At 35.5% G+C, this 16,964-nt stretch overlaps 1 protein-coding gene across 6 annotated transcripts in view; it reads left to right on the top strand.

Moving 5' to 3' along the window:
- Nucleotides 1–16,964, top strand: part of SHOC2 (SHOC2 leucine rich repeat scaffold protein) — a 93,992-nt gene that overhangs the window by 51,620 nt on the left and 25,408 nt on the right. For all 6 annotated transcript variants that reach the window (XM_521602.8, XM_016919317.4, XM_063782102.1 and 3 more), the window contains one exon: nt 14,546–14,683. In XM_521602.8, coding sequence (XP_521602.2) covers nt 14,546–14,683 — 138 coding nt within the window. The remainder of the gene's footprint in view (nt 1–14,545; nt 14,684–16,964) is intronic.

Consider the following 16,964-nt stretch of genomic DNA (forward strand, 5'->3'; position numbering starts at 1 on the left):
TAAAATCTTTGCCCAGACCATTGTCCTGAAGTGTTTCCCCTATGTTTCTTGTAGTAGTTTTATATTTTTGGTTCTTGACATTTAAGTCTTCAATTCATTCTGAGTTAGTTTTTTGTATATAGTGAGAGATAGGGGTCTAGTTTCATTCTTCTACATATATATATCCAGCTTTCTCAGTACCATTTCTTGAAGGGTCTCTCCTTTCTTCAATGTATATTGTTGGCTCCTTTATCAAGTATCAGTTGGCTGTAAATATGTGGATTTATTTCTGGGTTCTCTACTCAATTGATCTATTGTCTTGTTTTTATGCCAGTACTGTGCATTTTGGTTACTCTAACTTTGTGTGTACTTTGAGGTCAGGTAGTGTGATGCCTCCAATTTTGTCCTTTTTGCCCAGTATTGCTTTGGCTATTTAGAGTCTTCTATGGTTCCACATGAACTTTAGGATTTTTTTTTCTTTTAAGAATGTCATTGGCATTTTGATAGAGATTGCATTGAATCTGTAGATCACTTTGGGTAGTATGGATATTGTAACAATATTAATCCTTTTAATTCATGAGCATGGAATGTCTTTCCATTTTTTGGTCCCTTTGAATTTCTTTCATTGTTTTACAGTTTTCATCATAGAGCTTTTTCACCTCCTTAAATTTACATTTAAGAATCAGCATTTTAAAAATTACCTATTTGACTCATCAACATTTATTGAAAACAAAATCAGTTTCTTACTATTGTGCAATATGGAGGTGTTATATTTGATTATAAGTCAAATGATGTACATATAACCGACACATACATGTGTATATAATTAATATCTATATATAAAAGCATATTGAACAGAGTCAGCAACTTTTTCAAAAAGTTGACCTTAAGAGATTTAGTTTAACTCCTATTATGTAATTTTTCTGTGAATTTTTTAGACATTAAGTGGTAGGCTTTCAATAAATGTGGCTTGAAGGAAATTTAATAAAGCTCAGTACTATTAACCTATTTTTATTTTATATTTTAGTATTATAGTATTATGGTATTATTACTATAACTTTATAATATATAAAAACTATAGTATTTTCAAGATTTTAGTATTATATACTTTATTTTAGTACAGCATTATAATATTTCAGTAATATTTTCAGTATTAACTAAAATTGTAACTTGTGATCACTAAAATTCTTGGAATTCTCTCAGGACTGCCAGGAGTGATACAATTGCTTATATGGTCCAGGTAACATTATTTAATAATCTCATTTGAATGTTTGTACAAATGCTAAGTAACTTACTTTAGCAGGAATGATAAATCAGTAAAGGGAATTCATAGTTGTTAATAAATAACTCCTTTTGACTGGGAACCAGCAAGAAACATTAGAAACCTACAAATGAACTCTTTACTTATTACTGTTAGGAAATTGTCGTGATTTTCACTAAACAACAAAAACCCAGAGAAGTTATTATTGCTAAAGGAGGCAAAAAAACAACAACACAGAATAGCACTTTGGGAGGCCAAGGCAGGTGGATTACTTGAGCCCAGGAGTTTGAAACCAGCCTGGGCAACATGGCAAAACCCCGTCTCTACAAAAAATTAGCTGGGCATGCTGGCACACACCCACAGTCCCAGCTACTCATGAGGTTGAGGTGGGAGAGTCACCTGAGTCCGGTAGGTTGAGGCTGCAGTGAGCTGTGATCTCGCCGCTGTAGTCCAGCCTGGGTGGCAGAGACCCTGTCTCAGGAGAAAAAAAAATGGAACACAGAAAAATAGTACTTGAACTGTTTTAGAAGGACTTGATAGGATCAAAGGAGAGACAGTTTACTTTCCATGTGGCTGAGGTATGGGAAAGAGAGGGAGGCAGACATTGTACCCTAAAGACAGCATGTTACAAAATCAGAGGAACATTGTCACTTGTCCATGTCCCTTAGTTGCAGAAAACTTGCTTAGAAGAGCCCCTGAAGTTGTCTTTGCAATGAAAAGGAATAATTAAGCTTTTAAGACAAGTATAAATAATGTTCTGGTATAAATTCTGACCTCTCTAAATCTGTTCAAACTTGTGGGACAAGTGTTTCCAACTCTTTTTAATTATATAGTTTTACAAATGTATTTTAATAAGATTTGCTCTGATTTTTATAGAGCTGAACTCTGAATATTTGAAAAATATCCCTATAAAGAACAAGAGTTATTTTAGAATATAAGAATCCTAAATGTGAGTCAAATTAAGAGTAAAGGAAAGTTTATAACCGTGAAACAAACCTAAATTACTCATTTACCAATCTTTGATTGCCTACTAGGTACATTTTCAAAGGGCCTTTTTATATATTTCTGGATTTAATTTACTAAAATTTTGTTAAGGATTTTTTTTATCTGTATTCATCATAGATATTGATCTGTAATTTTATTTTCTTTTTTAAAAATTTTGATCATGGTTTGGTATCAGGGTAATACTGTCCTCATATCATAGAATGAGTTGAGACATGTTTCTTCCTCTTTTATATTCTAGAAGGGTTTGTGCAGAATTAGTATTATTTCCTCCTTAAATGTTCGGTAGAATTTATCAGCCATACAGTCTGGGACTAGGGTTTTTTTTGTGTGTATGGACAAGTTTTGAATTTCGAATTCAGTTTATTTAATAGACACATAGTTATTCAGGTTTTCTATTTGTTCTCTATTGAAATTTTGTAGTTTGATCTGTCAGGGCGTTTGTCTATTTTGTACAATTTGTTGATTTTGTTGGCTTAAAGTTCACATTTTTGTTATGCTTTTAATGTTCCATATATGTATATACACTATATATATATAGTGGTGTTCCCCTTTCATTCTTGAAATTGGTAATTTGGGCCTTCTCTCTTTGCTTATCAGTTTGGCTTGATGTGTATCAATTTTATTGATCTTTTAAAAATTCTTTTGTTTGTATGTTTTCTTTGTTTCTGGTCTTTATTTTTAAATTCCTTATTACTTTGGGTTTAATACGCTTTTCTTTGTTTTCTTAAGTTGGTCATTTGGATTGATTTGAGGCCTTTATTCTTTCATTATATAACTATTTCATAGCTAGAAATTTCCCTCAAAGTACTTTTTTAGCAGCACACAAATTTTGGCAGGTTATCTTTTCATTATTCAAAATATTTTCTAAATATCCCTTTCTATATCTTCTCTGATCCATGGATTATTAAGAAGTTAATTGTTCAGTTTCCAAATATATGAGAGAGATTTTCAGATTTTTTTTTTGCTTTGATTTATAAAATAGGGCTTGTCTTGATAAGTGTTCTAAATGCAGTTGAAAAGACTATATTCTGTTGTTTTTTGGAGGATTGTAAAAATATCAGCAAGGTCAAGGTGGTTGATAATGTTTTACATTCAACAGTGTCATACAGTGCTTGCATTGTATACCTTTTTCTATCTTTTTAAAATGGGTTTTGTAAACAGCATATAGTTAGGTCTTGTGTTTCTATCCTGCCTGACAGCCACTTGTTCCTTTTTTCCCTTCCTCTCTTTTCTTATGGATTAAGTATTTTTTAAATAAAAGTTTCATTTATCTCAACTTTTGGCATATTAGTTACACAACTTTGTGGGGTTTTTTTTAGTGTTTCCTCTAGTGTTTACAATACATTATCAGAACTTGACACATTTTACTTTGAAATAATATTGTATTATTTTGCATATATCCTAAGAACTTCACAACAGAACACCTTTATTTCCCTCCTTCCATTCTTCATACAATTATTGTCAATACATTTTACTTCTTCACATTATCATAAGTCCCATAATAATACATTGGTATTATTTTGCTTTAAGGTTTAAATTATGTTTTTAAACAATTTTTCAAAATTTTTTATTTTGAACAAATTCTAGACATACAGAAAAGTTTCAAAACCATTTTGGAAGATTTCCATATACCCTTCACTCAGCTTCTTGATATTAATTAACATCCTATATAACCATTGTATAGTGATCAGAACCAAGAAATTAACAGTGATACAATACAATAAACTAAACTACAAATTTTAGTTAATTTCATCAGTTTTCCCACTAACGTCCATTTTCTGTTCTAGAATCCCATGTTACTTTTTTTTTTTTTTGAGATGGAGTCTCGCTCTGTCGCCCAGCCTGGAGTGCAGTGGCGCAGTCTTGGCTCACTGCAAGCTCCGCCTCCTGGGTTCACGCCATTCTCCTGCCTCAGTCTCCCCAGTAGCTGGGACTACAGGTGCCTGTGACCACGCCCGGCTAATTTTTTGTGTTTTTAGTAAAGACGGGGTTTCACCGTGTCTCGATCTCCTGACCTCGTGATCTGCCTGCCTTGGCCTCCCAAAGTGCTGGGATTACAGGCGTGAGCCACTGCGCCCGGCCTGTGTTACATTTTTAATAGTCATGTGTCCATAGTATCCTCTGATCTTTGACAGTCTGAAAGCAAAGACTGAAAGGCTTTCCTTTTCTTTCATGGCTTTGATACTTTTGCAGAGTACTCTTCAAATGTTTTATAGCATATCACTCATTTTTCCTTTGTTTAATTTTTTTTTTCATGACTAGTTCGAGTTTGGTTTTTTTGTCAAGGATGCCACAGTGGTGATTGTGTTGCCTTTTCCAGTGAATTATATCAATTCATATTGATAAGTCTCATTACTAGTGATTTTGACCTCGACCAGTTGGTTAATGCTTCTCCACAGCTTCTCCACAGCTTCTGCTGTGCTTCTCCACTTTAAAGTTAATATTTTTTTCTTTTTAATTTATCTTGGGAGATGTTTTTAGACTATGCAGATACCTTGTTTTTCCCTAATCTTTTGCTCACTAATTTTAGCACTCGTTGCTGGATCTTCTCTTCTTTTTTTTTTGTGAGATGGAGTTTTGCTCTTGTTGCCAAGGCTGGAGTGCAATGGCGCAATCTTGGCTCATTGCAACCTCTGCCTCACGGGTTCAAGTGATTCTCCTGCTTAAGCCTCCCGAGTAGCTGGAATTACAGGTGTACACTACCATACCCGGCTAATTTTTGTATTTTTAGTAGAGACGGGGTTTCACCATGTTAGCCAGGCTGGTCTCAAATTCTGTCCTCAGGTGATCCGCCTGCCTCGGCCTCTCAAAGTGTTGGGATTACAGGCGTGAGCTACCACACCCAGCCTCAAATCATTTTCTTTTGCCCAAAGAACGTCCGTTAACATATTGTAGTACAGGTCTGCTCAAAATGAATTCACTCAGCTTTGTTTATTTTAAAATCTTTATTTTGCCTTTTTTTTTTTTTTTTTGAGGCAGGATCTCACTCTGTTACCCAGGCTTGAGTGCAGTGGTGTGATTATGGCTCACTGCAGCCTCGACCTCCTGGGCTCTAGTGATCCTTCCTCCTCAGCCTCCCGAGTCGCTGGGACTACAGGTGTGTGCACCACACCCAGCTAGTTTTTGTATCTTTTGTAGAGGCAGGGTCTTACCATATTGCCCAGAGTGGTCTTCAAACTCCTGGGCTCAAGCAATCCATCCACCTCAGCCTCCCAGAATGTTGGGATTAAGGATATGAGCCACCACACCTTGCTGCCTTCGTTTTTGAAAGCTGTTTTTCCTAATATAGCAATGCTAGTTTGAAAGTTTCCTTTTTTTCCCCCTCAGTATTTTAGAGACACCTCTGCATTTTCTTATAGCTTGCCTAGTTTTTGACAAGAAGTCTGCTGTTATTCTGATCTTGGAGTTTATAAGCCTCTTGGATCTGTGGGTTTATGGTTTTCATCAAAATTAGAAAAATTTTGGCCATTATTTCTTGTAACTTTTCCCTTTCTTGGTCATTTTTTTTCTATTATGTGAGTCTCTTATTACATGTATATTAGACTTTACATTTTAGGTCATTGATGCTCTGTTTGTCCATGTGTGTCCATGTATATTTTAGATAATTTTATTGCTATTTTTTTGTTGTTGCTGTATATCATTTCTTCTTCAGTGTCTAAATCTTACTATTCTATACGATGAAGTTTTCATACCAGGTATTTTGTTTCTCACCTCTATACATTCCATTGGGTGTCATTTTTATTCAAGTTTTCTTTACCTTGAACATATGGAGCTCATTGTTTAACAGCTTTTTCACTGTCCTTGTCTTATAGTTTCCTCTTTTATTTTTGTTTTTATTGCTACAGAATGATTTTTCTCCTGGTTGTGGGTCATATTTTCCTGCTTCTTTGCATGTCTGGTAATTTTTTTTTGAGACAGAGTTTTGCTCTTGTTGCCCAGGCTGGAGTGCAATGGTGTGATCTCGGCCCACCGCAGTCTCTGCCTTCCGGGTGCAAGCGATTCTCCTGCCTCCCGAGTAGCTGAGATTAGAAGCATGCACCACCACACCCGGCTAATTTTGTGTTTTTAGTAGAGATGGGGTTTCTCCATGTTGGTCAGGCTGGTCTCAAAGTCCCAACCTCAGGTGATCCGCCCGCCTCAGCCTCCCAAAGTGCTATGATTATAGGCGTGAGCCACCGTACCCATCCTGCATGTTTAGTAATTTTTAATTGGATGTGAGCTTCATAACATTTTCACATTGTTGAGTCTTGGATTTTGTTGTATTCTTTTAATAGTGCTGGACTTTGTTCTGGCATACAGTTAAATTTTTCTGTAGTCAGTTTAATCCTTTCGTGGCTTGCTTTTAAGCTTTGTTATGGTAGTTTTAGTAGCCTTTTGTCTACATCTAATTTAACCCCACTACTAAGGTAATAAATTTTGATGACTCCCTGATAAACTATATATTATGAGGTCTTTTTGTGGCTGGTAGGAATTCACACTATTCACAACCTTGTGTGACTGCTGGGAATTGTTTGGGTTGCTGCTGCTAGGTCTTTGCCTAGCCTTTGGTAGTTTGTTTGTACCTAATGCAGATAAGAATTTAGGCAAAGACTGCATAAGACTTTCTTGCAGATTGCACAAATCTATTTGCTGCTCTCTTCTGTCTCCAATTCTGCCTCCCAAATTCTAACCATCTTGGCTTTCCTAGACTAAAATCGTTTGCCCTAACTTAGTAATAACTATTGGCCCTTGTTCTATATTCCTTCCCTGCTTTTTCTGTGACCTGGAACCTGCCTCCAGGCAGTAACCTGGGGCAATCATGGGACTTCTGTTGTTTTCCTGTGATACAAGGGAATACAGTCATATATGGCTGTTGTCTGCAGTCTGCAAACCATTTTCTCAAACATTTTGTTCATTTTCTAGTTGCATCATGGTGGTAAATAGAAGACAGTCTAGTAATTCTTGATTGGCTAGTATAAATAGCTAATACTGTAACTCCTGTGGATTCCATTATCCTCTGAAAAGTATTACATTTTGTTCTGCTAGGCGGTTAAATTGCTGTTGAGTCACCTTGACCGTAGAGACTTAGATTTAGCTCTTGTAAGGGTGATGCTATTTGGTTATAGCCTTAAACCTAGGGTAAATTCCTTAGTTTTGAGATGTGATCTTTACTCTCCTATGTTATAGCCCTTTTGGAATTTTGTTTATTACTCTCCAGCAACTTGACAAGACTGAAAATCCAAACTCTTAAAGACCACAGTTGGCAACTGTTGGAATCTCTGCTCAGCTCCTTTAGCCTTCTAGCTGTGGTTCTCCCCTTGGGCTCCTTGCAGTCTCCTCTCCCACATGTATTTTCGGAGTCAGCAAGAATTTGAGGAGTGTGTATTTGAAGATTTTAGGGCTCTGCTCTTTGTGATTTCCTCCTTTACAGAGTATCCAACCTTGAATTCCAGTCACTCTTATAACCCTGAACTCTGTCCTTTGGCTTCTTAGGCAGTAGGACTCTGGCTTTTGACTTGAGATTTACTTTTCACCTGCAGATTTTTTAGTTACTTCATGGTAAAAGCTTTATAAAAAGGCATTTATGAAAGTAAATCTCATGTGATTGCTGTATTAGTTATCTATTGTTGTGTAACAAATTACTCTAAAAGATAAGTCTTATAACAACAATCATTTGTTATCTTATAGTTTCTTTGTTTTGGGTATCAGGCACAACTTAACTGGACCTTCTGATTTAGCGTCTCTCACAAGGTTTTTCAGTTATAGTGTTAGCCAGGGCTTGGGAAGACTCATCTGGGAAAGGATACACATCCCAGCTCATGTAGTTTTTGTTAGGATTTAGTTCCTAGCAGGTTGCTGGAGAGAGGGCTTCAATTTCTTGCTGCTGGCTGGAGACTGCTCTTAGTTCCTTTTCACATGGGTCTTTTCAACATGGCAGCTTGCCTTATCAAAGCGTGTAAGCTAAGACATCAATAAAGTGCTAGCAAGGTGGAAGTCAGAATCTTTTGTAACTGAATCACAAATGTGACATCCCATCACCTTTGCCATATTCTGTTGGTAAGAAGCAAGTCACTAAGTTTAGCCCACACTCAAGGGGAGGGTAATTATATAACGTATACAATTATTCATGAGGCAGGGCCATTGGGGGTTATCTTAGAAGTCTGCCTATTACAGTTCTCTTCTTTTAAGGGTAAATTCCCTCTAGTTTTAACTTTGGTCTCCCTGTATGCCTTTAAGTATTTTATCCACAGTTTTAAATTATCAACACGACTCCACCACCCTTAGCCAGAGCTCAGTGTTTGCAGATGTTAAATCCAGCTTTCTCTTAGGACAAAAATGTTCTACCATGATAACATTTTCTTCATCTTTTTCCCCCATAGTTAGCCACTAAATATTTTACATAGATGTCTCACTGATATCTTAAATTCTTCATGACCAAACTGTAACTTCAGCTCAACTTTTCTTCCTTGTGGATTCCATTCCTCTCTCATAATTGCATCTTATCTTCTCTATCAACCCAAGCTCAGTATCTTCGGATCAGAGAATTTTGTTGTTGTTGTTCTGATTCTAGTCAAGGTGTAGCCTACTCACTAGACAGGTACTGGGCCACCAACTGTTTGTTACTAGTTTGCCCAAATTAAGAACAGAAATTGAAAGTAAGCATTTAGAATCTTACATAACAATTTGACATTGCTGAGACATCCAAGTGTGTGAGTTTGTGTTTTAAATATTCATCTACAACCAGTTGGGAACAGCAAAAGACAAAGAACCAGGCCTTCACCATATGTAGTCTGAAAAGCGTTGTTCTACCCCATTCCTGTCACTTTTTTTTTTTTTTTTGAGACGGTCTCACTCTGTCGCCTAGGCTGGAGTGCAGTGGCGCAGTCTTGGCTCACTGCAAGCTCTGCCTCCCGGGTTCATGCCATTCTCCTGCCTCAGCCTCCCGAGTAGCTGGGACTACAGGCGCCCACCACCATGCCCGGCTAATTTTTTGTGTTTTTAGTAGAGACAGGGTTTCACCGTGTTAGCCAGGATGGTCTCGATCTCCTGACCTCGTGATCTGCCCACCTCGGCCTCCCAAAGTGTCCTGTCACTTTTTCTTCTCTCTTGATAGTAGGCCTGTTGTTCACTCACTTACTTCCACTGCCATTGAGGTAGTATAGACCTTCACACTATTTCTCGTGGGCTAATTGCAGTAGCTTCAACCTAGGCTCTGTGTTTTTTATTTGTCTTTCTCAAGTCCATCCATTCAAACCTAGAGAAAACAGACTTTTTAGAACAGTACTCTGATTATCATGGTTTGCTTCAAAACTTTAAATTGTGCTTTATTATCTGGTCAAAATGGTCTAGATTCCTTAGGTTGATATTTAAGACCCTAGATTTCTCACTTTGTTCCCCTCCTCTCCTTATTGCTTATTTTCCCTCCCAATCCCCTGGGTCTCAGTTCAAATATGCTTTTTTTTTTCACCCCAACTTCCCCCAACAGTCAGTTCCAACTTCCTTTACTTATGTGTTTTCTTGTTGTTGTTTACAGCAGTTATCACATTCTGACACTTTATTTCCTTATTTTATGATTCCCCACTCCATGCACACTACAGTGTAAGTTTCATGTGGATGGAAACTTGCTTTGTTTCCTGCACTGCTGAATCTTTCATGTAGATGGAAACTTGTTTCATTTCCTGCACTGTTGAATCTCTAGTAGGTGCACAGTAAGTTTTTCTTTCATGAATGAGTCAGTGAAATGGGTCACCACCTTAAAGATAAAGAACTTTGTGAATGGCCATGAAGATCCAAAAGAATGGCTCTTTAATGGTGAAATTTTATAAGCAAGCAGTGAAGGACCTATTTGGAGCAGAGACTCTCTAGCCTCCCTCAAATCACATTATAGTCTTTTTATGAATTGTAAGTTTCATGAATACAAACATTTAGTATATTGTAGTCTGTTTCTTCAGTGCCCAGTATTGTGTCTGGAAAAAGAGAATGTACATATCAATAATTTTTTGTCTGAATGAATGAATTAATGCAGTAAGTGTTCCTACCAAGCTCCCAGCTGTGGCTTCTACTCCTGGTGACTCTGTATCACATTTCTCTCCAGTTCTGGGGCAGAGGTTTGTCCTTAGATCTCAAAAGGATGTAAGAAAAGTTGATAATCTTCACTTTGTTCAGCCTTTTTCTTGTGAGGACAGGAACGATGACTTCAAAATTTTTTATGTGTTAGATTGGAAACTGGAAGTTGGCTGTAAGTTTTTATAGAAGATTTTTACTAAATTGAGGTAATTCCCCACTGTTTCTAAATTGGTGACAGTTTTTAACATGAATGCATTTTGAATTTGTTAATAGTTTTCCTTGTATGAATCATCAAATGATCTTACTTCTTTAGACTGTTGATATGGTAAATAACATTGATTGATTTTCAAATATTAAACCCACCTTGCATATCTGGAATTAATCCTAATCATACTCGGTCATGATGTATAATCCCTTTTATATTGTTGAATTCAGTTTTCTTTTTTATATATTTATTTATTTATTTATTTTTTTATTATACTCTAAGTTTTAGGGTACATGTGCACATTGTGCAGGTTAGTTACATATGTATACATGTGCCATGCTGGTGCGCTGCACCCACTAACTCGTCATCTAGCATTAGGTATATCTCCTGATGCTATCCCTCCCCCCTCCCCCAACCCCACAACAGTCCCCAGAGTGTGATATTCCCTTTCCTGTGTCCATGTGATCTCATTGTTCAGTTCCCACCTATGAGTGAGAATATGCGGTGTTTGGTTTTTTGTTCTTGAGATAGTTTACTGAGAATGATGATTTCCAATTTCATCCATGTCCCTACAAAGGACATGAACTCATCATTTTTTATGACTGCATAGTATTCCATGGTGTATATGTGCCACATTTTCTTAATCCAGTCTATCATTGTTGGACATTTGGATTGGTTCCAAGTCTTTGCTATTGTGAATAATGCCACAATAAACATACGTGTGCATGTGTCTTTATAGCAGCATGATTTATAGTCCTTTGGGTATATACCCAGTAACAGGATGGCTGGGTCAAATGGTATTTCCAGTTCTAGATCCCTGAGGAATCGCCACACTGACTTCCACAATGGTTGAACTAGTTTACAGTCCCACCAACAGTGTAAAAGTGTTCCTATTTCTCCACATCCTCTCCAGCACCTGTTGTTTCCTGACTTTTTAATGATTGCCATTCTAACTGGTGTGAGATGGTATCTCATTGTGGTTTTGATTTGCATTTCTCTGATGGCCAATGATGATGAGCATTTTTTCATGTGTTTTTTGGCTGCATAAATGTCTTCTTTTGAGAAGTGTCTGTTCATGTCCTTTGCCCACTTTTTGATGGGGTTGTTTGTTTTTTTCTTGTAAATTTTCTAATATTTTGTTGAGAATTTTTGTGTCTTAAGTTCCTGACATAGAAATCTCATGAGAGACATTGATTTATAGTTTTCTTTTTTGTACTGTCTTTGATTTTAATATCAAGGTAATACCTCATAAAATGAGTTTGAAATTGTTTCCTCTATTTTTTGGAAGACATTGCATAAAATCAGTGTTAATTCATTTCTAAGCATTTGGTAAAAGTCTGCAGTGAAGCCATCTGGACCTAGAATTTCTTTTTTGAAAAACTTCTTAGTTACAAATATTTATTTAATGGCAATAGTACTATTCAGGTTTTCTGTTTCATCTTGATTGAGTTTTGGTAGTTTGTGGCTTTGAAACAATTAGGTTATATCTTGTAAGTTTTTGAATTTATGATTTTACTTACAAAGATTTTTGTAATATGTCCTTTTTATCTTTTTAAACACCATAGGATCAGTATTCCTTTTTTTTATTGCTAATATTTGAAATATGTGCCTTCTCCCTTTTTTATCTTTGTAAGACATGGCAGAGGGCTATAAACATTGATTTTTTTCCACCAAAAAACTATCTTATATTTACATTATTCTCTTCCTTTTTTCATTTTTATTGATTTATACTCTTATTTTTATTACCTTCCTTTTGCTTGCTTGGACTTATTTTTATCTTTTTCTGTTTTCTTGAGATGGAGACTTAGATTACTGATTTGAGATCCTGCCTCTTTTGTAATGTAAAAATTTAGTGCTATAAACTTCCCTCTTAGCACTGGCTTAGCTATGTCCCATAAGTTTTTTTTATTATAAAATATGCATAACATATAATTGATCATTTTAGCCATTTTTACTTGTAGAGTTCACTGGCATTAAGCACATTGACATTGCTGTGCAACGATTACCATTATTCATCTCCAGAACATTTTCGTCATCTGAGACTGAAACTCTGTACCTGCTGAACAATAAGTCCTCATTCCCCTCTCTCCTCAGCACCTACTAACCACGGTTCTGCTTTCTGTCTCTATGAATTTGACTATTCCAGGTACCTCATATAAGAGGGATCATAAAATTGTTTTTTTGTGTGTGGCTTATTTCACTTGGTTTATAATGTTTTCCAGGTTTATCCATGTTTAGCACCTATCAGAAATGTATTCAAGTCTGTATAATACTCCGTTATATATACATACCACATTTTGGTTATTCATTCGTTAATAGACACTTGGGTTGTTTCCACATTTTGATTATTGTAAATAATGCTGCCATGAACATTGGTGTACAATTACCTGTTTGTGTCCCTGCTTTCAGTTCTTTTCGATATATGCCTTGAAGTTGAATTGCTGGATTATATGGTAATTTTATGTTTAATTTTTTGAAGAACCACTGTACAGTTTTTCACAGCAACTGTACCATTTCCCAACAGCAGTGCACAAAGGTTCCGATTTCTCCACATCCTCACTAGTACTTGTTATTTTCTATTTTTTGATAATAGCCATCCCAGTGGGTATGAAGTGGTATCTCGTTGTGATTTGCATTTCCCTAGTGATTACTGATGTTGAGCATCTTTTCATGTGTTTATTGCCCACTTGTATATCGTTAGAGAAATATCTATTGAAGTCCATTGCCCATTTTAAAATTGGCTTCTTTGAGGTTTTTTGTGGTGGTCTTGTTTTATTGTAGTTCTTTATATATTTTTGGATATTAATCCATTATGAGATATATGATTTGCATATATTTTCTCCCACTATATAGGTTGCCTTTTCACTCTTCATAGTATCCTCTGATGCACTAAAGTTTTTAATTTTGATAAAATCTAACATCGATTTTTCTTTTTTTTATTATGTATAGCTTAAAAATGTGTTCCACACCCATTCTTCAGAGTTCTGTAGTTTGTGCTTTTCTGTATCTCGTGCTTTTCTGTATCTCCAACCTCTACCTTAAAAAATAATAATAAATAGAAAAATCTTGACAAGACCAATTAAAAATGAAAAGGTTTTTTAAAGCTCAATAACACTGCAAGTAATTTAAATTGCCAATACAGAGCTTTCAACCAGAATGGAAAGGGAGAAATATACCTTATTTTCTGTTCTTTTAGAGTCCTAGTAAATTGAGAAGCAATTTTTATTTATAAATGTCAATTTATGCATTTATATAACATCAGAACACATGCATATTTGAAAGCATATATGAGATTTCATATTTGAAAGCTGGATGTAGCTCACAATCAACTTGAACACCTTCCAAAGGAGACTGAAAACAGTACACAGATAACCAACTTTGGCAACACAGTGAACTGCTAGACCTCCTAGATACTATAGGCATGAGAGGAAAAAGAAGATACTGATAGCTATTAATAGCTAACTGGATATTAAGATTATCTTGATCCATTTTGGTAATGAAAATTCAAGATTAAAATTCACAATTATCTAAGTTGTAAAACTTTTAAGATAATATTTTAAAATCACTTTTCCATTTCCATTTATTTCCATGTCTTGAGGTAGATTATGACCCTCAAACTGAACTCAAGGTGTATCTGATATTATTGTGCTGAATTTGGTTAACAAAATCAGTACTTCAAATTTTGGAATATATGTAAACATTTGTGGCTGAATTGGTTACTTAAAGAGGTTGGAAAAGTAATCATTCAGAAACAACATTTTAATTTTATCAGATGTCATCTTGAAGTAGTGGTTTCAGATTTGTGGTTGACTTAGTTTTTGAGAAAGAAAATACAATTGTGATACAGAAAAAAGAAGTTTTTATTTTCTGGCAATGCAAGTATGTTCACTAAATGATTTAAAAATTTAAAATAAAAGTTGCCTATCTAATAAGGTTATGTTTCCAGTTGTTTGTGTTCAGAAATTATAAATTTATTTTCTTGCTTAGAAGTATTATCTAGTATGTTCTTTAATAATGCTTATTGAATTTTTATGTTGGTCAATTTACAGGTGAATTATGTAACCTCATTACGCTGGATGTAGCTCACAATCAACTTGAACACCTTCCAAAGGAGATTGGAAACTGTACACAGATAACCAACCTTGACTTGCAGCACAATGAACTGCTAGACCTCCCAGATACTATAGGTATGAGAGGAGAAAGGAGATATTGATAGCTGTTAATAGCTAACTGGATATTAATAGGACTATTTTTGATCCATTTGGTAATGAAAATTCAGGAGTAAAATTCACAATTACCAAAGTTGTAAAACTTTTAAGATAATATTTTAAAATCATTTTTCATTTCCTTTTCTTGGCAAAGAAAATAGGTTTTAGGAAATGAGCCCAATGGGATTATAAAAGAGAGAGAATATTGAGTTACATGTATATATATTCTGTCATAGTTTGAATTGCAAAATGGGTGGCTTTTTCTATTTCTGCTTATTTCTGAGTTGCATGTTATTATACTGGGTGTGGTCCTTTCTTTGCTAAAGTGTTCCATACTGAAAAATAAAACCATTGCTATTTAGTTTTTTAAACATGGCCAATATACTTTAAAGTTTGTTTATCTGTAATACTAAGGAGATAAGCAAGGAGATGACTTGAAGTTCAAAATATGTTTTAGAGACTTAGCCAAATTGCAAAAAATTGAATTGAGCTGTGATATGTTCTGTGTTTATGTAGTCTTATTTTTCCGATTGCCCATAAATTTATACCAGTAAAGTGAATTTAAAAAATTCTGATGCCTTTTTAGTTATTAATGTGGTATAAGGATACTATAATGTTTATTTAGAAAAATTACATCTCTACTTAATTTACATAATTTCAGTCATGAATATTTAGTATTTTAATTTTTTAATTTTTATTTTTTTTGAGACAGAGTTTCACTCTGCCTCTCAGGCTGGAGTGCAGTGGCGTGATCTTGGCTCACTGCAGCCTCCGCCTCCTGGGTTCATGGGATTCTCCTGCTTCAGCCTCCTGAGTAGCTGGGACTACAGGCGTCCACCACCACGCCTGGCTAATTTTTTTCTATTTTTAATAGAGATGAGGTTTCACTATGTTGGCCAGGCTGGTCTTGAACTCCTGACCTCAGGTGATCTGCCTGCCTCTGCCTCCCAAATTGCTGGGATTACAGGCGTTAGGCACCATGCTTGGTCCAGTCATGAATATTTTAGAGGCATGATTACTAAATCATTTGAGGCCTGTGATGATGTTATCTTTCTCCAGAAGAGTTTTTGTCTGCCTCTGTTGGGTACCTAGTAGAGAGGGGATCACTTTAATCAATTCGTGTTCAAGGCTTGAGATGTTTGTGGTCCCCCAAGTGATTAAAAGTTTTGCTGCAGGCTAACTGGATGACTATTTTATTTCCAGTTCACCCTTACTGGTAGGGTGCAGCTCTAGAGGGTCCCAGTTGAGGTTGATGACTAGAGTCCCCACCCTTGGCAGGCCCTAGATTTTGACTCTTGCTGGAAAAATAACTTCGCCTTTTAGCTGCATCTTCCAGTTAGGGCTGTGTTCTTAGGACAGAATTATCTCCATTGTTTTGCTTGTATCTGGGTTCCCAGCTTGTTTCTGTTCTGGTGCTTAGTCATTATGTTGTTAACTCTCTGATTTTGGTTTTGGAAGATGTTTTTATTTATTTATTTTTTTATTGGGAGAATTTATTTGAATTACCTACCATTACTTGAAACAAAGCAGTTGTTAGAGAATTTCTTAGCAGGGTTGAGTAGACTGTCTTAGGTTATACAGGACAATTATTTACAGAAAAGCAAGCTGAGACATGGATGTAATAGCCGTTAGAATCTATGTTTCCCTGATTTTTGGCCCATGACACTATCGTATTACTATTTGTAGTGGAAAGAGATTACATATTCTAGTTAACTGGTTTATGGTTTAGATGTCCCTCTGAAAGGCAAGATTGTCTCCAACACATAATGAATTATTCTATTAATATCCAAAATAAATATTCTACTAAATGTCCTGTATAAAATAAGAGAATCAGATTTCTGGTTCAAGATAATAAGGACCAAGCACAATTATTTCATGCTTTTTTTTCTCTTTAAAATCTATTGAAATGGCCAAGATGAACAAGGAGATGTGACCTTAGGAGAAAAAAAAATAGGATATTTAAACTGCATGTTTAAAATATGATGAGGCTGATACAAAAAGGGAACAAAGAATAAAATACAATTCTTAGAGATATGTTTGCCAAATCAAATTTAATGGAAAATTCCATATAACCAAATGAACACAGCCAGAGACCAAAGTGATGATCTCTAGGATAAATTAAAAGTCCCCTAGAATCTAGATCAAAAAGAAATGTATACAAAAGAAGTGAAAAGTTAAAAAGTCATGGCAGATAGGACTAGACGTTCCAGAAGGCCAAATAGTGGTGATAGTTATAAAATATAATTTTATAATGTTTCCC

The sequence above is a fragment of the Pan troglodytes genome, chromosome 8 (assembly GCF_028858775.2).
Source record: "Pan troglodytes isolate AG18354 chromosome 8, NHGRI_mPanTro3-v2.0_pri, whole genome shotgun sequence".
In the NCBI taxonomy this organism is placed as follows: Eukaryota; Metazoa; Chordata; class Mammalia; order Primates; family Hominidae; genus Pan; species Pan troglodytes.